A 24,389-nucleotide genomic window follows, 5' to 3' on the forward strand; every position below is an offset into this window, starting at 1 on the left:
ATCAAAGAAAGAAAAAATTAAAAAAAAATAGGAAGTCCAGGTTCTATCCCAGTCTTTGGAATTCTTTCTTGAGGTAGCTATATCAAGTTTCTTTATGTTATATTATATATTTGTCTTCTTTCTAAAGAAGTCTCCCAGCATTAGTAATCTTCAAAACTAGGATAAGTATGCTTAAAATGACACTTTTCTCAGAAGCTGCCCCAACATATTTAATTCTTAATATTAGATCAATTTGAAGCTAAATATGCTTAACCTGTTCAATATAACCCAACATAGAACAATTTCTTTCCTCTAAATCTGCTTAGGGTGAGACTGGTAGATTGTTACTGGCCACTTTTATTCTGAAAGAGGCCTCTTTATCTGAGGATAATTTAAGATTGAAGTAGCATTTCTTAATACAAACATTTTTTCAGGTTCTCCTTTATTTTTAAGGTCAGCCTGAAATCTGCGTTTTTAAGACTAGATTTAAGTCCTAACTGAACATACAAGTGTTAGTATTTTCATAACAGGGAACTAATTTCATTCTAAGAATTGAAACACTGTATGGTACAAACACACCCATATACATATTAACTTCTTGCTGGTTGAACCAAGTTTATCCAAAATCCCTGTATTTTCTCTTTCAGCACCCAGAAACTGACTGCCCTAGCTAGATCAACAGCTGTCACGCAATATGACCAACCCTTACCTTTACATCAGCAATGAGAGCATCTTCATCTTCTATCCCTGTGGGGACACATTTCTTGTGCAGCGGCAGAGATTCCAATTTATCTACAAGGCAACGAAGGCCTTCAAGCTCAAAGTGGGTCAGATGCACCTGCCTATCCTTTCGGGGGCTACACTGGGGATCCCACACTTGGCCATTGTGGGAACCCCGGCTAGAGTCAGAGGACGAGTCCCCAGACAAAGTTTTCTTCAGACTTGGAAGACTTCGGCAGGTTTTGCCTAGTCCATCATAATCCAGGTTGACCCCATTGGCTACAGGGCTAGTGAGGACAGAACGTCTACTGCTCAAGCGCCGGGGTTCTCGATCCACTGCTTCCTCATCCACATTTCCGGACTCCAACCCATTTAACTCCAAATCTGCCAGCATGAAGGAAAAAAAATGTGGTAAGAACATGCCACTTGGCCATGTGACCAATGAGAGAAATAGGTAGCACGGGAGAGGCCCTGAGGTTATAAATGACAAAGCTGTCACGTTTTAATAATGGTCTCTCTTACCCCAACCCATTTGTCCACTATTGAAAATCACAGTTACAGGTAAAAACAGGATCCTGAGCTGGTAGGACAACTGAGGTAACAGTCAATTGGATTTTTAAAAAGATTGGGAAGAGCGCAGTCCTTAAACTGTGTGCTGTAAATAAGCTACCTACGAAAATGGCTGTAAATTAGTTGCAAGTTCAAACTTGGCATTATGATTTCATTACCTTTTTAAAAAGCAGACAGTATGAAACACATATTTAAAAAATAGTTTTGTTCACATTTTGGTCGTAAAATTAAGCTTTGGAATTGAAATCCTAGCAACATGGCTAACATAACAAAACAAAGTGAATATTTTTTAAAAGAAAGATTTTGACAGTCAAAATAAAGTGAAAATAAAAGTTTTAATGAAAAGAATTTTTAAATGTTAATTGATCTTTTATTATGAAAGTAATACACACTGAGTATTAGTAATTTAGAAAACACAGGAAGGTGCAAATAAGTAAGTCATCCCATAAGCTTCCACCTTTGGAAAACAACTCAACAGCGTGATGTATTTTCTTTCCACCTTTTTCTATACATATGTGTAAGACTATGCTTTGATGTATTTTTAAACGAAATTGGGATTGTGCTGTATATACAATTCTATATCCTGCTTTCACATATTGGTGAGCATGGTTTATTTTCAAATGACAATATAAACTATCTTCACAGGAAAATGCTAAGGCAAAAAGTATCTTGCTTAGACTGAAGATTCCATGAAATATGTGACCCCTCAGGATATTACAGTGTTACCTCCTTTTTTATTTTTAAGGCATGAAGTAGCCTAAAAATGTGTAACTGAAACTATCTTGACATCCAATAAAATATTTCTCTTGATAGAAGCAGGGGAAACATTAAAGCACAGAGATTAAGAAGATACATTTTAGACTTACCAACCTCAGTTAAGCTGTAGTTTTCCCACTAATTAACTCTCAAATCATGGACATGTTTTTTAATTTCCTTGAACCTTAATGTCCCCATTTATAAAATAAGGATAATAATACCTATCTTACAGGTAATAATAAGAACTTCATGTATGTAAACTTCTTAGTTTGGTGCCTGGAATATAGTAAGAGTAATTTTGATGATATATTCCTAGTTTTTATTGTGCCAAAGACCATTCTTTATACAATAAAACATGTTAGACAACTGATCACTTTTTTGAGGAGCTAAGTACTAACAACTCAGACAAAGATGAGATCCAGAATATTTCATTTAGCCTAGTAATTCAGATCAGGGTAAAAGGATCAGCTGTAATCAGTATTCAGCTTTAATGAATGCATTTGGTACTTCTAAGTAAATAAGTAAAAAAGACAAAATAAAAAAACTACTGAGCAACAGTCTACATAATATTCCTGGTCCCACCCTCAGTCCTGCAGGGTGTTTTGAAAGTTTGTGTAGGCAGGACACTTACCCATGCTCAGGGACTCTTTCTGAAATTCCTTAGTTAGGTGGGAGCGGTTGGTTATGCAGTACACGTAGCGCTCCAACACGTACCAACACATCTCATAGTAGAATGGATAGCGGAACTTATTTGGAACCTATACAGGAACAAAATAATGAGAAAATCAAGCTGATAACAATTTTCAAGGAAAGAGATTAACAAACAGGATCACTGGAACCACCAAGAAGCTGTCCTGGTTGGGAAAGCATCGAAAAGAAGTTCTGAGATCGAGAATAGAATGTTAGGAGTAAGACACAATATACTTAAGAAAATTGCTTTAGGTTCTTAGGCTACAAAAGCATACCATCCACTCCTGCCCTTACTATAGTTTTACCCTGAATCAGAAGGCCATGAAACAGAACATACTGAAAAACAGGACATGAGATAAAGTTGTATGTTCTTATTATGTCTTTACATATACAGAAGTATGATTAGAGACTCATTCTCAAGCTATATCCAGTCTAGGACACGAGACTGAGTATTTTCCCCACCATTAATTCTCAGCTTACCTATACCATACTTTGCAGTCTGTCAAGATGGCATGTCTACAAATCAGATTACTATTCTGCCTGACCTAATAGCCACTATCCTTAGTTTTCTTTCCATTCTCCCCCAAAGTAGCATGAAGTTATTCCAACTGAATAATAATAAAAAGAATTGCCTTTTAGATCTATTCATAGTCAACGAAATGGCAAATCAGCAAGGATTAACCAGTGAGGAAGATCAATGATGGGGACTATCCTAAATACAGGCATGCCTCATTTTATTGTGCTTTGCTTTACTGTGTTCCGTAGATACTGTATCTTTTACAGATTGAAGGTCTGTGGCAACCCTGCAGTGTCAGATGGTGCTTAGCATTTTTTTAGCAATAAAGTAATTTAAAAGTAATGTATGTACTTTTCTTTTATACGGCACTCACTGGGAAACCAAAAAATTCCTGTGACTCAATTTTATCACAATATTCACTTTGTCGAGTGGAATCGAACCTGCAATATCTGAGGGAGGCCTATATAGTTTGCCCATTTTCTTTTAGACAAGCCATCTTTCAAAACAAGAAGGCAAACAATACTTTTAGGACTGTTTTGAATATGTAACTCCTGAGAATGTTCCCATCCCTTTCAAAGCTCCATGTAAGGTAGTCTTCCTGATTCAAGGAGACACAGAAGTCCCTTTTCAAAACCCTTTGCTAGGTCACAGGGCATCATTGTGGCATGAGAAGATCATTTTCTTCATTGCAAGGCAGAGACATACTTTTCATTAGCCTTCCAATGCAGGAGGCAGGCCCTGCATCTGGGTCTCTTATGTAACTATAGCTTTAACAACCAGAAGTTTTCTCATCCCTTATTTGAAAATCAAATTAATTTACTTCTGTTAAAGTAGACAGGAACACAAGAATTAAGAGATACTTGGTCCCCCCAAATTAAATATAATACACTGGGTTTCTCTGCTCGCCTTTCAGGTGTATTACCACTTTTCTGGAAAGGTCTTTATTAGAAAGTTCAGGACAACCCAAACCCTCTGGGACTCTATGGAGAGCTAAGTAATACTGACAGTAAAAGAAAAAAAAAAAGAAAAAGAAAGTATTAAAAGGGCATTAAACTTCTGGAAGTCATCAGACAATGTTAGTAACAGCCGAGACATCATGCACCCAACCTGCCCTATTACATTTTACCTATGCTGCCACATCCTGCAGAGCACACAATTTCTAAGACTCAGTTAAAATTTTTTAAAAATTGTATTTAATCCTCATTATAAAATTATTGAGCCTTTAAGCCCCATTAGTAGAATAATTACCAACACTCAAGTTTAAATAGTGTATTTTTTTTTTTTACTGGCATGGCAAAAATAACCAAAACATTGCATGCTTTAAATTTACAATACAATTTATATTTCTTTTGTAAAGCATTCTCTGTACATTCTCTTGTAAGTTAAACTCTAAGTTTATAGAAGTTAGTAACATAATGAGCAGATGTCAGGTTGGTTTTAGAATGTAAAAGGTTGGTGTAGAAAGCAATAAAAAAAAAATCACTCTGTATGTACATATGTAGAGGACTCAATGAAATAAGGGTTCCTTATTGGAATGAAAGAATTAAGCCATACTTAGGGAAAATAGAATACGACAGATGCTGAAATTTGACATTTTCTAATAAAGTGTAAAAAAATTAGGTAAATCAACATCAGTTATTACCAGTTTAACAGTCTGCAGGAAACTTTTCATGCAGAGATAAGGTGCTCATTTTAACTATGCTATTGAATATACATTCTCCCTTTCTTCCCTCAAACTGAGCAAACAATTAAGTTATGGGTATAACAGCAATTTTTAGCCAAAAAAATGGAATGCTTTTTAAAAACTAATTTTCAGATTGAATTTTATAGCAGGGTAGGTGGTATTACTTCTTAGAATGATTTTGAGTTCAATAAGAGTATTTTACCATGAAAATATATAATTTTTCTTTTTTGAAACATTTAGACTATTTTTACTGTTATTGTAACTTCAAACTACTAAACTACATACTATCTTTTGTAGTTTCAGTACTCTTAACAAATGAGCAGAAGTTTTCTCATAAAGTTGATTTAAAAGCATTGCATTCTCTCTTAATTCTAACAGGGCAATCTCTGTTAACTCCAATAATACCAACCTTGTGTATAACAGGCAGCTCCTAACCAAAATAAATGTTTCAAAATAGGCACCAAAATGGCTCACTGACCATTCCTTCTAAAAGTTGTGAATTCTTCCTTAATTGTTACTTAAAAAAATTTTTTTAGTCAAAGTATAGTTGATTTACAATGTGCTGGTGTCAGGTGTACAGCAAAGTGATTCAGATACACACACACACACACAAGTTCTTTTTCAGGTTCTTTTCCATTATAAGTTATTACAAAATATTGAAGATAGCTCCCTATAGTAGTGTGTATCACTGTTATTTTTTGACATTTAGTTTTGAAAACTTTCCGATTCACCAAAAACCTCAAGAGCAGTACCACTGAGACTGCTACAGCTTCTCCAAGATTCACCAACTGTTAACACTGCCCCACATTTGCTACTCTCTATTCGTTTACACTGTTACTATTTTGCTGAACTACTTGTGAACATCACATCCCCGAAATACTTTGTACTTTAATTTCTGCTTAATGTCAATACCATTTACACTTTAATCATATATGATTCAGCCCTCACCAACTAGGCGTCTTCTAAAGAATTAAGCCCTATTTCCCTAAGGCATGGGTTGGCAAACAGCAGCTAGTAGATTTGGTCTGCTGCCTCTGTTAAGACCTGTGAGCTAAGAAGTTGTTTTTGTTTTTGTTCGCATTTTTAAAAGGCTGAAAAAAAGAGAGAAAAAACCTAGAAGCTCATTTTATGACATGGGAAAATTGTATGAAATACAAATTTCAGTGTCTATAAATAAAATTTTATTTTATTTCAGCCATGCTGAATGGTTTATCAGCTATGTGATACCCTATGGAAGACTGAGAAAATTAGATACAAACTATTTTCTACAGGGCTTAATTCTCTCATGGAACCCCAGCTGAGAAAGGCAGTATACATACACATTTATGGATTGAAGTACAACAGTTTGAGTGTTATGTAGTAAGCTAAGAGAGATACATGAATTTACAGCTGTGAATCTTGAGTTGATAAATCCTGTTACACCAAATTATTCTAAAAGAGAATGAAAAAGAAAAACATGGCTCAAGAAATCACTAAATGTCCCTCTCTAGCCCTATAAAAATCCAAGATATAAAAACCCTCAAAGAATTGGTAGTCCCCAATACCAAACATGTAGATCTTGTTAAAACCTTTTTCTCAGTCTTCCTAAAATGTGAACACTACATTTTAAGTCAAAGAAAAATTAAAGTTTTGAAACAAAGTGTCAGTGAATCTCCTGTAAAATCAGGCTTAAATGGAGTGAACCTTCTCACATCCATTATTGCACAGTTACGTACCCGTGTCCGATCTTCAATGTTGTATATTTTTAACTGCATGGGGATATTGAAGCTATGCAAAAAATTGCCTCCAAACACTAACGTGTCTGTAGGAGTATACACAGCATGAATCCAGCCTAGAAGAAAGGGAACGGAGGGCAGTGGCTGTAAGTACATGTTACAATTCGGCTCTCTCAGAGAATTAGTACAAGACTGTCAGATCACACTTTTTACTCTGATTCTGCCTCTTTGTGGTTGGGCAAGTTATTGAACCTCTTGCAGCCTCAATATCCTCTATAAAACCAGGATAAATTTTATGTAGTTGTTGGTAAGCATTAAATGAGAAAATGCATGTGAAGTGTTCAGCATATAACAAACTTTTAAGAAATGCTGCTTCCATTTATTGGCGTACCTAACATGAACCAGGTCAAGTACAAGAGAATTTACATGCATTGTCATTTACTCCTCACAGTATGAGACAGGGATTCAGATATTTGACCAAATTAGTGTCAGCTGGTAAATGCATACTCAGAATTCTAATACAGGTCTGTGACTCCTAAATCTATGCTTCCTCTAAGTACTTATTTTGGAATTAGTGATTTGATAAAAATTACTACTGATTCAGCACTCTAGCCTTCACACTCACCCCTTAGCAGAGTAGATAGTTCTCAATCAGGGGTGTTTATCATCTGTATAACAGGTCATACCCCTAGACCCTGAATATCTAGGGCTAATGTGGGGCCCAAACTTGTAGATCTGAAAAGTCTCCTGGCAATTCTGATATACACTTTCAGTGGAAAAATCATAGCCTTTAAAAAAAAAAAAGACAAATTCTCAGTATCTATTCCATAAGGATAGGAAGAGAGGCCATTGTTTTCTGCCCACTCCAGCATCATAAGCGTCATAACCATTCTTAGCGGTAATCCATCAATTTCTTTTCCTGCAAGAAAAAAAAAGCGGCTAGAGTAGACACTCCACTTTTTCCCATCTTGCTTACCTGAAGGAATGACGAATGTATAGCCCTGCTTGAGCTCTATGCGCTGGCAATCTGACACCCGGTCACCCAGAAAGATGTCTCCCTGTTTCCCTGACAGCAGCCAATTCTCGTACAGCTCCAGGTTGTGGGCTGTAGGGGGGATGAGCCAGAAGACCTGTGAGTTAAAAAACTTCAGTCCGTTAACAGCCATTGACATGACCCAGTCGGCTCCCTCAACTAATCAACAGGTAACAAAGTTAAGACCAACAGGTAGAAGAGAAGCAGGTAATTCTCCCAGCCTACAGAACTTGACCATTTGGGAAATTCTAGAGGCCATCAAGGAGTAGATATTTTCTGACCTCCACTTGATCAAATGGCATTAGAGCTTCCCTGGGAGTTGACTGTAGAACCCATAACCTACCCAGGACTCAGAGAGAAGGATGGCATTTGGCTTGTCACCTAGATAGCCCCTTATTTGCCCTTGGCCTTCATAGTCCTAAGAAGTACAATTAGTTAGGTACAATACCTTCAAGAGACAGGCCTGGGTTGCTTTGTTCCAAGGTAATAACCAAGACCAAAAAGACAAAACTTAATAACACTTAAATGAATCCGAAGTAAATAAAATGACTTTGGATTTGGAGGTACAGTTGTTCTAGATGAGGTCCTCACACTTTAAAAGCATCATCTGCTTTCAACCCAGTTCTAGTTTTCTCTCATAAATGCATTCACTTCTTAAGCGAGAGAAGGGAAACAATAAGAGTTTAATACTATAAACCTCTGATATTAATTCTACATTTCCATTCTCATATAGCATTCAGAAGCACTCTGACAAGCTAGAATATATGTCTTTATGAATGAGGATAATCTTTCAAAATCTATTTATATCCTCAGACAGGACTTAAAGGCTTCCTTTGGCTATATTTCAGACCAATGTCTCCACATAGGGAAAAGTACTTTGGATCTCAATTTGTTGATTTAATTGGAATCTATCCAAAATTTGTGTTCCCTTGTACTACTTCATTACACTTCCACACAGAGAAATTATCTCGTACTCTTAAAACCACTTCTTTGCCTTCGTTTGGAGAATTCTGCTTTGGAAATCTAGAAACAGGACTGCTGAAGTTTACTAAGTACTGGTGCCAATTATTGGTATAAGGAGAGTGGACTAGATGATTACTAATTCCTACTGGACTCTAGGTAAGAAGGTCAACTTAATCTATGATTCTCTCCAGATTGAAGTAGGAATAATCTCCTAATAGACTCGTTTCCAGAGTATACTTAAGCATGCAGGAACTGCAGCAAAGTCACATAACCCGCTTCAGATTCCAAACCCCATCACAACTATGACCGTACCTTTCCCCCTTGATGGATGTGATACCACACAGAGGTACCACCAAAGTCCACATGGAAGTCGGTATAGCAGCCTCGAACACTCATCAGACAGTACCTGACCCAAGAAAAGCAGCAGCATTAGAGCACTGACAAGAAAAAGAGGACTTTCCCCACCACAATGCCATACTCTCCCCTTATGTACTCTGCTCCCCAGCCCCCATCATCCACCCAATAAACTCTCAGTTGGTGAGAGGAACGCAATCTCAAGTCATCATATTATCAGAAGGATACACTTCTTTTTTCATGTGATCATGGGCTATGGTACTCTTACATACACTCTTCCCTTTGGAACTAGAGTCTACCCTTTAAATAACTCATGTTTTCGATCACTTAGGACATGGAGCAAATTTCCCAAGAAAGGAACCACTCCTTGCTATCACTTTGGTCTCCCACAGCACACTGAAGAAAATGCAAGGTAAGCCACATACTTCTGCACTTTAGGGTACTGCATCTCCAGGATGGCATTTGTTGATTCGGTCTGACTTTCCTTCAAATGCCTTGGCCACATGTTGTCTACCCAGTCAATAAAATCCACCTTTAAAAAGAAGGAGAAAATGTTTAGACTTCAAAGGAAGGGTTGAGATTAAAGAGAATTTTTAAAGAAATTAGAAATACAGAAATAGAAATTAAGAAAAATAGAAATTCTCAAAATACACACTACAATTTAATGATAAGCAAACAATCTGTTGGTGAATCTTAGGGTCAACAGGCAAACATTCTAGAAATAATTATTAAGTGAGAATAAAGACTAATGGTTCCATCAGCATGAGTGTAAAGATAGCACTAATCAAGATGAAATCATTACATGATGCAGCAGTATCCAACCAAACCCTCTCTTCTATGTCAGTACTCCTATGATCAGCTGTTTGTTTTTGTTTTTGTTTGTTCCAGTAAAAGAACTGTCTGGAAGGTACTTGCAAACTTACTTAAAGATATAACACTGTTAGAGGAGCTAAGATATCAAATATTTTAAAAGCGGAGGGGACGGAAGGGGAGAGGAGGAGAAAGGAACTCAGTAGGGATTTGTAGCCTTGCATGAGCAATGTGCTATAGAATTCATTAGGTTAGCAATCAGAAGTTCCAGGTCTATTGTGTTTTCTCAGGATCATATGTGAGCCCCTGGAACTTACCTGTAAAATGAAGAAAATTACCTCAAAGGGATATTGTGAGGATTACATGTAAATATATGTTAAATTTTTTTGAAATAATGTTAACAGAGTTTAGGAATCTGTTTTAAATAGTATATGCTTAAAATAATGAGACATGAAAACAGCATCATTTGAACACTTTACACTGAATTGTAACCTTCCTATACCTTCAAATGTCTGTACCCAACCACTGAACTCCAAGAAATAGTCTTAGGTAGACAAAGTGTGAGTCAAACAACCAAGACTCTAGCACAGCACTGATGTTGCAAGAATCTACCGTACAGCTATAAAAAAACACGTACCTGGTAAGCTTTATAACTTATGTATGTATACATTTGATCATTTATTTCCCTTATAATACATATCTAGATAAATACATACAATCTGTGCATAATGACATGAGGCAGGTGTCCAGTGGACACCTAGATGTGAACTGTGGGAGGAGAATGGAAGGGATCATCAGTGATATGCAAACTGAAATAAGCAAGATGAGGAGCAACTATGAAGGTTAACTTGCTGCCCCATTTCAAAGAATTTCTGCTCAGGGATCCAACAGTTTTAACTAAGCATCCACTGGGCCTAGGACACTGAGCCCCAGATTCCTTTCTTTCCATCAAACAAAATCTACTTCTTGTTCTCTTAAGGTAGTAGCCAGTATCTCCTACTTCCTGGTATTGATTGTCCTTTGGAAAGCCTTTAACAGAATAAAGAATAACTGTGACTTGTTCAAGACACTTACTACAAGTTCTATGTCTGGATAGGGAGGGGAAAGGTAAGGAACACATGAGTTATTTTTTTATCAACTGTTCATGCAGAGAAAGATAAATATCTCTGGCTAGAATTTCTCACTACTGTAGCAATAAGTCACTCTTTTTAGCCTCCCTTTATTTGATATTATTAGGTATCATCTGACTATCAAGAGAATTTTGTGGTGAGGTGTTCATACTTTTTCCTAGGTTAATCTTTAGGCTCTAAAAGGCTTTTTGCTAAATGGCCTCATCCCTATGAGAGCAAGTCTCCAGCAGAGAGAATCACCAGTTTCTCCCTGTTCTGCACCAATACAGGGCCAAAGTGACCAGAAGCCCAATACGTAGGACATAATCTGATATTCATACACCGTGCAAAAGAGCTCATGGCCTTCCATGAACTAATTTCCCCATCACCAAACACATCTGCACACTGTATCTGTTGCTATTTTTCATTTACCTCTCAGTTATTGCTGGAATGACAGGAGAAATCACCTCCCTCTTCTCACTAGAGAATCCCACCTTATGCTACCATCCACATATTTATTCATTTCTGAAGCACTTACCATACTGTAGTTTCTATAAATGCCAATTCTCTGGTCTTTCTTCCCCATGAGACTCTAAGCATTTTGGGGACAATAATGACCTTGTTTACCACAGTATCTCTAGCACTTAAAAGCACAGTGCTGAGCATGTGGTAGGTGCTTAAACTAATAAACTAACTCTGAAGGTGTGAAGATCATAGTGAACAAGAAATTACGTAGTTTGTGTAACAGATTATTACCGAATTGAATGTATTTGTCAAAATTCATTGAAATGTACACTTAAAATGGATACACTTTATTGTACATCAATTGTACCTCAATACAGTTGGTTTTTTAAAAAGCATTACTGAGATATATTAGAAAAGATCTAGAAAACCACCTCAGAGGAAAACACCCCAGTGAGTAAGTAACACCCCCAGGGAATAAGCACGCTGCTGCGGACTTACATAGCAAGGTCAAAAAAGCCTGCCTGCTTTTAGGAGGTGACCTTGGTAATAGAAAAGTCGATCTTTCCAGCCATGTTTTAGGTCTCTGGAAGATACTGGTGCGTTGTTTCCTGCCCTCTAGAGAATTTTCTATTTCTGAGCCCTTCCATGACTTCTACTCCTCCATTTAATGGTACAGTTTTTTTCTAATTTTTATAAAATGATATATCAGTTTTATGATTAAAACTAGGGGCAAAATGAATAAATTAAGGATGTTACAAAGATGGCTTCGTGTGTGAATAACACATTTTTAAATTTTAAGAATGGAAAAGTATGATTTAGGTCAAGTTTTTCTTTATAGCTACCATCTTATTACTTTTAAATTGAAATTCTAAAAATATTAAGGAACATATTTATAAAGAATGTTATTGTGATTCTTGTATCCCCTCTCTTATTGAATTCTTTACTTATTAAGTGCACCTTGTTTGGCTAATACAAAGGATAAATTCTAACCACCTGTCTTCCTGTATTTCTACACGACCAAACAAATGATAATTAATATAAAAAGGGTTTTTGTCATTCTAGGGGGGAAAAAGTTTTCTTAATGAGAAATGCTGTATGTGTTGTAGCATCTCCAATAACAAGAAACAATGACAAAAAAAATTATACTGTCTCTTCACATAACAGTGAAATACTGAGAACATTTTCCCTGTGGTCTATACATATCAACGTGTTAGTGATGATAACAATGCAGCTTACTAGTGAGCTGAAGGTATACATATGTGTGTATATGTATGTATATAAAATAAAAGCACTATAAACAATTACCATACTTCAACTTTAAAAGTCAAAGGGTACAACTGGGATAATTTAAATGGTGATAGGATAATACGAGACCTTCAATTAAAAAAAAAATGTTTAGTACATTCCAAATTCCACTGTTCTCCAGGTGGAATATCAGACTCAAGCTGAGTTCTGAGTAAGGAATAAAAATGGTCCAAAAATGATCAGGTATATTTTAAATGTGAAATCAATGAGTGTTCTCAACATCCTGCAGACAGCAACCATTTTACTAAGAGATAGGTTAAATCAGTATCTACCTTCAGGAAAGCTAAGCATCAAAAACAAACGAACTTTCTCTTAGGATGGGTTGTTAATTTTTATTGCTACTAGTCATCCAGTAGAATCTACTCAAGAAACCATCTCATAAAAACTATCATCTGATTCTAAATCAGTTTTCTCCCAAGCATCAATGCAACTATAAACCTGTAGGACAGAAATTTATTAGGCAAACTTCTTATTGACAGTTCTTATAAAAGTGAATTTTAAGACTCTTCTCCATTATAGGCAAAGGCCAATGTTCCTAAACTGTTATTGCTGATGTAAATCAGAACAGCTTCTCCCTACATAAAATTAGGTGATGTTGAAAAATGATGAACCTTCTAAAAAGACAAGTTATTCTTATCAAACTGTCTTCTTCATCTTGGTATGTATAAGAAGTAGTAAGTTCTCCAAATACATAAACAACTTTCTTGGTGACAATGCCAGTGTGGAGAAAATAACTAGACTAACCGTGGAGGGCCTCTGCACCATGTTCTCCAGCCTGGTGTGGCTAAACTCTAGGCTGATGACATTATACAGTTTTTCTCGCTCCTCCTCTGGGGTCTCATAGTAGCGTGTCCACTGAGCCATGGTCATTTCAATGCCTTTCTGTGTGTTCACATCCATGACATCCACCATACGACGACTCCCTGCCATGAAAGAAGCATTGATCATCTCAACTGAGCCACCAATATCCTTAAATACATTAAGAAGATAAAATGCAGGTAGAAGTAAACAAACCGTCCTTTCTTATTTAGGGTATTCAGTAACAGGAGATAGTTGTCACTTGAAAGAGGTAACCAAGAGAAAATCGAATCACAGAGAATAGGAAATACAATGGTAATATCACAAACAACAATCATTCCCTATGATATGTTTACTATATGGTCAGGTATTCAATCTTATATTCAATATCTCACTCAATCCTAACAGTTTTAAACACTGAAGTACCATTCATAGATGGGAAAATAGGTGTTAGGTAACTTCCAGGACAAAGCAGGACAAGAACCCAGGCAGCCCCACCTTAGAATCAATGCTCTTATCCACTGCTTTGATGCAGGTCTGAAGATTGACCTAACCTATCCCACAATTTGAATAAAGGATCCACAATTTAGTGAGTACTAGATTAAATTTCAATTTGTCTAATCTTCTATTTAAAATGGTTATCTCTCAAACTTGTCAAGTATTTCTAATATAAATACCCCTTTTCATTCATTCCGTAAATATTTACTGAATGATAAAGACACCTTGATGGACACAAAGATCTGTATCAGATTCTCAACCAGCTGTAACCACCACAACGAGAGGCAGAGTGCCACAAGAGGTACATAAAATTATACAGGGAGAAAACAACAGACTCAGAGCCAGAGATACCTAAGTTTAAATCTCAGCTCTAATATTACTTATTAGGTAAGTTATTTAACTTTTCCAAACCTTATTATCTTTTTCTATAACATGGGGATAACACCACCTTTTATGCCATTGTGAGGACTTAGTCAATGAAATAAAATGTTTGACACAAAACTGGTGCACAATTAAACAGTAGTAAAAAAAAAAAAAAAAAAGAATATTAAAAACCACTTTTTTTTTTAAACTAGACAGACCAGAGAAGACTTTCAGAAAAAGAGGGGAACGAAGAGACATTTGAGTTGGGCCTGGAGGAACAAACAGAATTTCAGTAAGATACAACAGAGAGAATTCCAAGTAGAGGCAATGGCACAAGAGAAGATATAGAGAGGCAGTACTGCTGAAAGGTTAAGAAGACGGTGGTCAAGGAGGGGAGAGAGAGAATGAAGAGCTGCCATTGGAATATTAAGAATACTGTCTAATTTGTAAGAAACTAACAAATACCCACTATATATACTTGGCCTTGGTGGATATACCAAGTAGTGTTAGGACCTAGTCCCCTGCCTTCAAGGAGTTTACAATCTAGTTAGAGATAAGAGGTAATAAGAGGCAAGAGGACAAGAATATGGCTACAATGAATTAGATATGGTAGAATACACATAAAAAGATAACTGATAATATAAGACAATGAATTGAACCTACCCTTCATTATCTGGAAGAAAAGGCAGATGCTAAATCAAAACTGTCTTGAAATACCACTTCACACCCACTAGGACAGCCATAATTAAAAAAAAAAAAGAGAGAGAGAGAGGAAAATAACAAGTGCTGGCAAGGATGTAGAGAAATTGGAACACTCAGACTTTGCCAACAGAATGTAAAATGGTACAGCTGCTATGGAAAACAGTTTGGTAGTTTCTCCATAAATTAAACAAAGAATGACCATGTGATCCAGCAATTCCACTCCTAAGTATATATACAAAATAATCAAATTATTCATGTGTTCAAACAAAAATGCATACATGAATGTTCCTAGCAGCTCTAGTCACAACAGCAAAAAGGTGAAAATAATCCAAATGTCCATCAATAGATGAACTGACTTTTATATGTATGTGTGTGTATAACTGAATCACCATGCTGTACACCAGAGACTAATACAACATTGTAACTCTACTATACCTCAATTAAAAAAAAACACAGATGAATTGATTAACAAAATGTAGTACACCCATACAGTGGATTATTCAACCATAAAAAGGAATGAAGTACTTTATGTGCTACAACGTAAACTTCAAAAACACTATGCTAAGTGAAAGAAGCCAGACACAAAAGGCTACATATTTTATCATGCCATTTACATGAAATATTCAGGAGAGGCAAGTCCACTGAGACAGAAAGTTTCTATTAGGGGTGATGAAAAAGGTCTGGAACTAGATATGAGTGATGGTTGCACACTGTCATACTTAATGCCACTTGAGTTGGATACTTTAAAATTATTACAATGATAAATTTTAGGCTATCTGTATTTTACCATAATTAAAAAAAAATTAAAAACAAAAGTGAATGCCTTCCTTTAAGAATGTAGATCAAAGCAAATACAGTTCCACTCTGCCAGTGTTACCAGAGCACTTAGATAAAATAATGGGGGAAAAAAATGACATAGTAATAGCTAACATTTATTGAACACATCTTATGTGCTAGACACTGTTCTTCAATTTAAGTAATTTGTCCAAGGTTAAACACCTAGTAATTAGTGGAGCTGGGATTGGAAGCCAGCCAGTTTTGAGTCCATACTCTAAATCAATATATCTTATCACATAAAGTTTACACGACAGAATGGTTTTCTTCTTTGCGGGACATGAACTGACACGAGATGTAACACTATACTTTAGGTAGAAAAGAACGGATTAGCCAAAGTACATTTGGTAATAATGGATTATTGTATAGTCATCAGTTATCCCAGAAAAAAACTATCTAGACATCAAACCAGCTGGACACAAAGTTGGGCGTCAGTTGAAATTTCTGTTAGTTTAGATATAATCACTGCTTTATTTTAAATGACAACAGATACCTGTGACCATCCACAGGTCTGTCTGGAAAATATAAGGTTAGGAAGGGCTCTGAAGATCATTATTAGCACTACACATATTGAGGACATGAGGGAGTGGTAAGGAAGTGGGAAGAAATCCCAAAGAAGACTAGTGACAGAAAAAGTTCTTATATCTGTATAGCTCAAGAGATTTGGATACTGTAAGTCTATGATATAATCTAGAAGTCTATATTTTTAACAAGCATCACAGATGATTCTGATACAGGTCACTTGTGGACCACACACTCATAAGAATGCCTAACCAACAGAGAAAAGCTGTGGTGGTCTGTTAACTTATAGATCCAATGAATTACTTCCTGGAGGTCCATTAGGAAAAGTCATGTGATGGACTGATAAGTATTCAAGTACTAGACTTTCTGAGGTCCCCTGAGAGCCTTGCCTTATGAAGAGTAGGAAAACATTCTAATTACTCAACAGATTTACTGAGTTTCTACTGTACTCCAGAGACTGTGCTAAGTGCTAGGAAATACATAGTAACAGGCAGACAGCTGGACTCTGACACAGAAACAGGCAGGAGAGTGAAAAATTCAGGGAGTTAGAGAACTTTCCTCTACCTAGGACATTTACCACTTGGATAAACAGAAGTTATCCAGCCGTCTAAAAAGAGCCCTCAAGTGGCCAAGAGATAGTACTGCAATACGTCATTTCAAAGGGAGAGACTGCACTGGAGCATAGAGGACAAGACATAATAGAAGCTATATTGTTAGGAGGAAAGCATCAGAAAATTCCTTTAGTTTCTTGTCCTATTAGAAACATTTCTAAAGGTCTTAATCTACTTTACTGCCTAATAATGTACAGAAAAGAGTGACCATCTCTGAATTCCTAACGATCCTGCCATGTCTCAGGGCCACAATGAACACCAATGATCTGCAGAAAATACACCTGAACTCTTACTGACCTCAGGAAGTTTTTTTCTTTAATTAGATTGTTCTAATTTGCTTTCTTTTCCTAAATTTTGAATACAATAAAATATAAATTTGATTAAGGACTCAAATCAACCAATCGCTGATGAAGAGAAATTTTAATGTATCTACTTCCCAGCTTACAAAATTTCAAACCTAGGCCAAGTTACCTAATGTAGCATTGGTGAAAATTTCCTGGAAATTTTTCTATGGGTTTAGGGAAAGGAAAAGAACCACAGATGTAAATGAAGCTTCATTCCTGGCTAAGGGATATAAAATTTCACTGGAAGGCAGGCTCTTCATGGAGCAAAGGATGGTTGCACAGTGATAAAAATAGCAGGTAGGAAAGAAGTAGAGGTTCAAACGTTCTTTGTCTAAAGAGTACTACTGAATATACGTATGTATATGTATGACTAAAACATGCTGTGCACCAGAAATTGATACACTGTAAATATAAACTGACTATACATAAAAAAAATAGTACTAATGAAGCAACTCTTGTAACTCCCTTTGAGAAAATTCTCAGTTGCTAAATAGTAGTGTCTAATTAAGAAACTACTTCAAGTAGTATGTATGTCAATCAAATATATAATTCAATGTTCCTAGGCTTTAAATCTCAGTCAGAGATTTAAGACTTAGTTGTAAATCTTAAATATCTGCCTCAAAGACACCCAAAAGGCCTCCAGTTTAATACTTACCCACACACATTTTGACATCATTCACAGTGAAGTCTGGATCTGGCATCCTATGAAACAAACGCCAATAAGTATAATGGGAAGCACAACTCCTCTAGTCAGGGTGAGTTTTTTCTTAAAGTACTAAGAATTTCCCAGTCAAGACACATCAATCTTCATATTGGTTTAAAAATATATTTTAAATATAAATGTTTATATAAGTACATACTTACATAGGGAAAAAGAATATATGAAAAAAGGTTAAAAGTGGTAATTATCTCAGGGTGGTAGATTCTAGGAGATTTAAATTTTATTTTCTTTATAGCTCATCTATATTTTCTCACTACAACCATTTTTTTTTTAACAAAGGAAGAAAAATACGTATTTTTAAAACTAAATGGGAAATTACTACTGCTTTGGGTTATCAATACTGCATTGTCTATAGCCCTGGGTGTAACATGGCCATTTTGCAACCACATCTAATCAAGCAGAGAACACTTACTTTATTCCAAGTCCATCGGAATTCTTGAAAATCAGAGGGTCTCTTAAGCCACCCCGCTGGATATACTCTACATTAAAATCTGTCACCGTGGGAAAAGAATTGTTAGAAACGCAATAGGTATATAGCTGAAAAAAGACAAAAGGATCATAAAAAGGATCCTAAGTAATAAGCTAGAGATTGTGTTTGCTATCTCTGTGTATACAGTTTTGCTGTTGATAACATGTGCTTGTTATTAAGAAGCATCTCTTAAGATATAGGGAGAGCTGAGAATCAGAGTTATTTCCACAATAACTCAGAATTTAACCAACGGGTGATAGTGCTGTTGAGTCATCTCATAAATCCTAAGTAGAAATTATCATCACCAGCCTCTTAATAGCCAAAAAAATGTATTTCTGTTTACTACAATATGTATCATGACATCATTGTTGGTTTGCCAAGGAACAAAGCTGCATGGTACACATGGAATCCCACCTCGGTTTTGGTGGGACAGGTACGTGCATAAAAGGATCTTCATTCTACTACTCTTAATTAAACCCAAACCAAGGGATGGGAGAAGGAAGAAGCCTTTAGGGAAAAATTCCAACATCATTCCTGCCCTAATAAACGTTTGCTTCCTCTAATATAGCAGAGAATGACTCACAGAGTGGGAAGATTGGGGGGGGGGGCAGTGCATGAGTGGCACTGTATAATAAGAGAAAATAAAGATAAACAGCATTACAGTATTAACAGGCTGCAGAGATGCTGACCTCCAGTTCCTAAAGTCTACAACTTCCCACATCAAGGGGCTGCAGGTCTGAACCCAAATGATACTGACCTTTTCCTTCCATAAAAGTAACAAAATTTGCATTATATTTGTTGGTGTGGAGTTTCTCTTCCAAGTCAAAAGTTCTTTTCCCTTCAATTTCATCATCTGAAATGCCATCATCTTCATAGCGTCGTCGCATGGTACCACGCTGGGGAAAGAGGGACATAAGGATGAAATCAAGCACTCTTTCATGCCCGTCTGAAAGCGATCAGTTTCCCCGACATGTGTGAAGTGCTACTTTCAACTTCAGCTGCTATGTTAAACATCAATTTTTCTTGCCTTTATAGATCTTTTTCTTAACTAAGGATCAGCCAGTGCTCTCAGAATGCACAAATTAACAAAATTTTAATGAGTCACTGGGTCCCCTACTTGTGAATTTTACCTCTGCTTACCCTTTGAGCCTAGAGATACACATTTACAATAAAAATATGACCCAACAGGGTCTACTGAATATTTTGTCTATCATTGCTTATCAGAGTGGGGACAAACAATCTTTATATACAATTTATGCCAGGATACAAAACACAATTTTTTCATGGGGATGGTCATTGCAAGATTAACTTTCTAAAACAACTTTCAAGAATAGACTAAAACATTTGAATTAATGAAACAAACTCTTTTACAGCAGATAAAGAAAGTTAATCTAAGTAACAGCATTCTAAACAGCAGACCATCACTATTTAGCTAAAGATAATGTCTTCCCAAAGAAGATAAACAAATGGCCAACAAGCACATGAAAAAATGCTCAGTATCATCAGTCACTAGGGGAAATACAACTTAACACCACTTCACATCCACAAGGATGTCTATTAACAAAAAGGTAGACAATAACAACTGTGGACGAGAATGTGGAGAAATTGAAACCCTCGTACGGTGCTGATGGGAATGTAAAATGTTGCAGCTATTTTGGAAAACAGTTTGGTAGTTCCTCAAGAAGTTAAACATAGAGTAAGTCATCATATGACCGAGCAAGTCCACTCTTGGGTGTATATCCAAAAGAATTAAAAACACACGTCCATACAAAAACTTGCATGAAGAGGTTCACAGGCATTATTCATTCATAACAGCCAAAAGGCAGAAACAACCCAAATGTCAATCAAACGATGAACGGATTAACAAAATGTAGTACATTTACACAATGGAATATTATTAGGCCATAAAAAGGAATGAAGTACTGATACGTACTACAACATGGAAGAATCTTGAAAATATTATGCTAAGCAAAAGCCAAACACAAAAGACCATGTATCATATAATTCATTTATATGAGATGTCCAAAATAGGAAAATCCACAGAAATAATAACTAGATTAATGGTTGTCAGGGGCTGGGGAGAGGGAGGAACAGAAAGCAACTGTTAACATGGTATGGCTTTCTTTTGGGAGCAATTAAAAACGTTCTGGAATTAATAGTGATATTTGTACAACTCTGTGAATACACTAAAAACCACTGAGTTGTACACTTTAAACAGGTGAATTTTATGGTATGTGAATTATCTCATAAGCTGCTGTTTTAAAAAAAAGATAAAGTGCTGCTTATGCTGCAAATTTACCTTTTGGTATATTTTACTTTAGCCAGTGTTAAATTTGCTGAAATTTCTTGAATACATACACATGGGACAAATGGTATGGGAGACAATGGTAAAGTAGCCCTACTCTACTATGTGCTAGGAACAACCAAACCTGGAATTTAAAGTTAGACACTGATGATCTAGACCTGATCACACAGCACCTGAATTTACATAAACATGTAAGAAAATGAGACACTGGGAAAGGTCTCTAAGGGAATGAGGTCGGGTAAAGTGCAGAAATGAGTTATAAGAAGTAAAAATTAGGAGATGGGTATATCTCAGTGGTAGAGCACATGTGTAGGATGCGTGAGGTCCTGGGTTCAATCCCCAGTACCTCCAAAAAAATTTTTTTTAAATAAGTAAAAATTAAAGGAAATAAAATTGTTATACACCAGACGAGAACAAGATTCAACTTACCAGTTTTAGGTAGAAACACTGATGGATACCTGATAACTTTTCCATATTTGGCAAAAAGCCTTATAACACTCTTACCTAGCAACTTTGTTACCACAAGTCACAACTCAGAGGGCAAAAGAGCCAATTTTAGTAGACCTCTTATTTACTCTAAAAATGCCATCACTGTTCAAATATTTTTAGGACCTTGTATTTGAAGGCGGTGGTGGTGGTGGTGCTATTTTCACTGACAATTTCTTACACAAGTTTATTTTTTGAAAGACATCACTCAGTTCCCTTCCTCACTCTAGTTTATATATGTGTCTTTGAAGAGAACTCCAAAAGATGAGTTCCAAGTACATCATAGAACAAAAGCAATACTATCAGAATAAATGTAATTTCCTATAATAATCACTTCTACAAAACATTCATTTGCACCCAGAAATAAACCCACACACCAGGTCAATTAATTTACAACAAAGGAGGCAAGAATATACAACAGGGAAATGATAGTCTCTTCAATAATGGTGCTGGTAAAACTGGACAGCTACATGCAAAAGAATGAAACTGGACCACTATCTTATATCATACACAAAAATCAACTAAAAATGGATTAAAGACTTAAATGTAAGACCTGAAACCATAAAACTCCTAGAAGAAAACAGGCAATAAGCTCTTTGAGACACTGGCCTTGGCTATTTTGGGGGAGATCTGACTCCAAAGGCAAGAGAAAACAAAGGCAAAGATAAACAAATAGGACTACATCAAACTAAAAAGCTTCTGCACAGCAAAGGAAACCATCAACAAAATGAAAAGGAAACCTACTAAATAGAAGACATTTGCAAATCATATGTCTGATTAACATACAGTTAACATCCAAAATATATAAATAACTCATACAACTCAATAACAACAAAAAACCCAATTTAAAAATGGGCAAAGGATCTGAATTAACATTTTTCCAAAGAAGACATATAGATGGCCAAGAGGCACATGAAAAGATGGTCAACATCACTAGTCATCAGAGAAATGCAAACCAAAACCACAGTAAGATAATCTTACACCTGTCAGAATGACTATTTTTGTTTGTTTGTTTTTTTGGTGGGGGGAGGTATTTAGGTTTATTCATTGATTTATTCTTAGAGGAGGTACTGGGGATTGAACCCAGGACCTCATGCATGCTAAGCATGCACTCTACCACTTGAGCTATACCCAACTCCCAGAATGACTATTATAAAAAGACAACAAATAAGTAGTGTTGGCAAGGATGTAGAGAAAAGGGAACCCTGGTGCACTGTTGGTAGGAATGTAAACTGCGGCTGCCACTTGGGAAAACAGTATGAAGTCTCCTCAAAAAATTAACAATAGAGTTACCATATGATCCAGCAATTTTACTACTGGGTATCTATCAAGGGAAAATGACAACATGTATTCAAAAAGATATATGCATCTCTATGCTTACTGCAGCATTATTTATAATAACCAAGACAGGGAAGCAATCTAAGTGTCCATCAATGGATGAATGAATAAAGTTGTGGTGTACACACACACACACACACACACACACACACACACACAGAGAGAATACTACTCAGCCATAAAAAGGAATGAAATCTTGCCATTTGCGACAACACTGATGGACCCTGAGGGTATTATGGTAAGTGAAGCAAGTCAGACAAAGAAAGACAAATACCACATGATTTCAATTATATGTGGAATTTAAAAAACAAACAAAACAAAATTCAGACTCATAGATAAAGAGAACCAATTGGTGGCTGCCAGAGGGGAGTGAGGTGGTGAAATGGGTGAAAGGGATTAAGTACAAACTTCCAGTTAGTTATAAAGTCAGTCAGTCACAGGGATGTAATGTACAGCACGGGGGAATATAGCTAATAATATCATATTAACTTTATAAGGTGACAGATGGTAACTAGACTTACTGTCACTATACAGATGACCACTCTGCAAAGAATACAAATGCTCAATGTTGTGCACCTGAAACTAATATAATATTGCATGTCAATTATACTTATTTAAAAGCAAAAAGCATTCACTGGCACTGTAGTTCTAATATGCTTGTCCAAAAAAATCCCAGTCAAATTTCAAAACTTTGACATTTCCAAGGTCAACCATTAGGGATTCTTCTTCAGTCAGGATATAATCACCTGGATTATTCCAACATTTCTAACATAATAGCCAGAAGTTCTCCGTCCTTTCTTTCTTTTTACATGTTTTTATCCTTCTTATATTCAAGAATTCTTGGGAGGAGGCTATAGCTCAAGTGGTAGAGTGCATGCTTAGTACGCATGAGGTTCTGGGTTCAATCCCTAGTACCTCCCCTAAAAATAAGTTAAAACCTAATTACCTCCCCCACCCCTGCCAAAGTAAAATAAAATAAAATATTTTAAAAAAAAAGAATTCTTCTTCCACTTGAGTGGAGCAGGAGGAGGGAGGGCATGGGCAGTAAGTGCCGGAGGTAAGTAGGAGCGCGCCCAGCGGCCCAGCAAAGCTGGTGTGGGTCTGTGACTGCACTCATGCCGGGCAGGGCGAGGAGGTGGTCGCTCTGCATCTGCGCAGTGACTTTGGGCACCCAGTACTCGGCCCCGCCGTGCTTTTTGTCACCGGGCACTCCAAGAGCTTAGGGTAACCCCTGGACACATAAAGACAGCCTGCCAGGAGCCCCAGGCTCTTTGGGTGGACACAGCCCTAGGCCTCTAGAGTCCGTGCTGTGCCTTCTCCCTCCCACGGGCCCTCTTGCTGGGAATCTAGGGTCTTCTTTGATAATACAGGACATCTTGAAGCAAGACGTGGATTGTTTACTTAGGAGAGCAGAGAACAGTGACGTCCTCCCTCTCATTTACCCTTTTTGCCACGGGGCCATCACCCAGGCTGGTCTTTGTGACTGACGTCCCTTCACTACCTCCTGTCCCTGTCTCCATTTTTGCAGATGTCCCCCAGCATGGCTAACATTTCTCAATATGTCTGATTCCTCTCAGTCTCTTGCTGCAGTATTTCATCCCTGAAGCCTCCCACCCTGACCTCCCTGCTCTGTGCTCCCACTGACCCAATGCTGCCCTTGTCACAGAGCCTGCTGTCTTTTCACCCCATCAGAATGTAAGTTCCCCGAGAGCTGGGACTCTGCAATGC

General features: G+C 36.8%; 1 protein-coding gene across 3 annotated transcripts in view; it reads right to left on the minus strand.

The window, feature by feature from the left end:
• Positions 1–24,389, minus strand: part of KDM2A (lysine demethylase 2A) — a 96,114-nt gene that overhangs the window by 21,092 nt on the left and 50,633 nt on the right. For all 3 annotated transcript variants that reach the window (XM_010956706.3, XM_045517897.2, XM_045517899.2), the window contains 10 exons: positions 19,290–19,428; positions 18,476–18,554; positions 17,998–18,044; positions 13,415–13,593; positions 9,407–9,513; positions 8,940–9,033; positions 7,608–7,761; positions 6,632–6,747; positions 2,657–2,783; positions 689–1,083 (listed from right to left, as the gene is read on the minus strand). In XM_010956706.3, coding sequence (XP_010955008.1) covers positions 689–1,083; positions 2,657–2,783; positions 6,632–6,747; positions 7,608–7,761; positions 8,940–9,033; positions 9,407–9,513; positions 13,415–13,593; positions 17,998–18,044; positions 18,476–18,554; positions 19,290–19,428 — 1,437 coding nt within the window. The remainder of the gene's footprint in view (positions 1–688; positions 1,084–2,656; positions 2,784–6,631; positions 6,748–7,607; positions 7,762–8,939; positions 9,034–9,406; positions 9,514–13,414; positions 13,594–17,997; positions 18,045–18,475; positions 18,555–19,289; positions 19,429–24,389) is intronic.

The sequence above is a fragment of the Camelus bactrianus genome, chromosome 10 (genome assembly GCF_048773025.1).
Source record: "Camelus bactrianus isolate YW-2024 breed Bactrian camel chromosome 10, ASM4877302v1, whole genome shotgun sequence".
In the NCBI taxonomy this organism is placed as follows: domain Eukaryota; kingdom Metazoa; phylum Chordata; class Mammalia; order Artiodactyla; family Camelidae; genus Camelus; species Camelus bactrianus.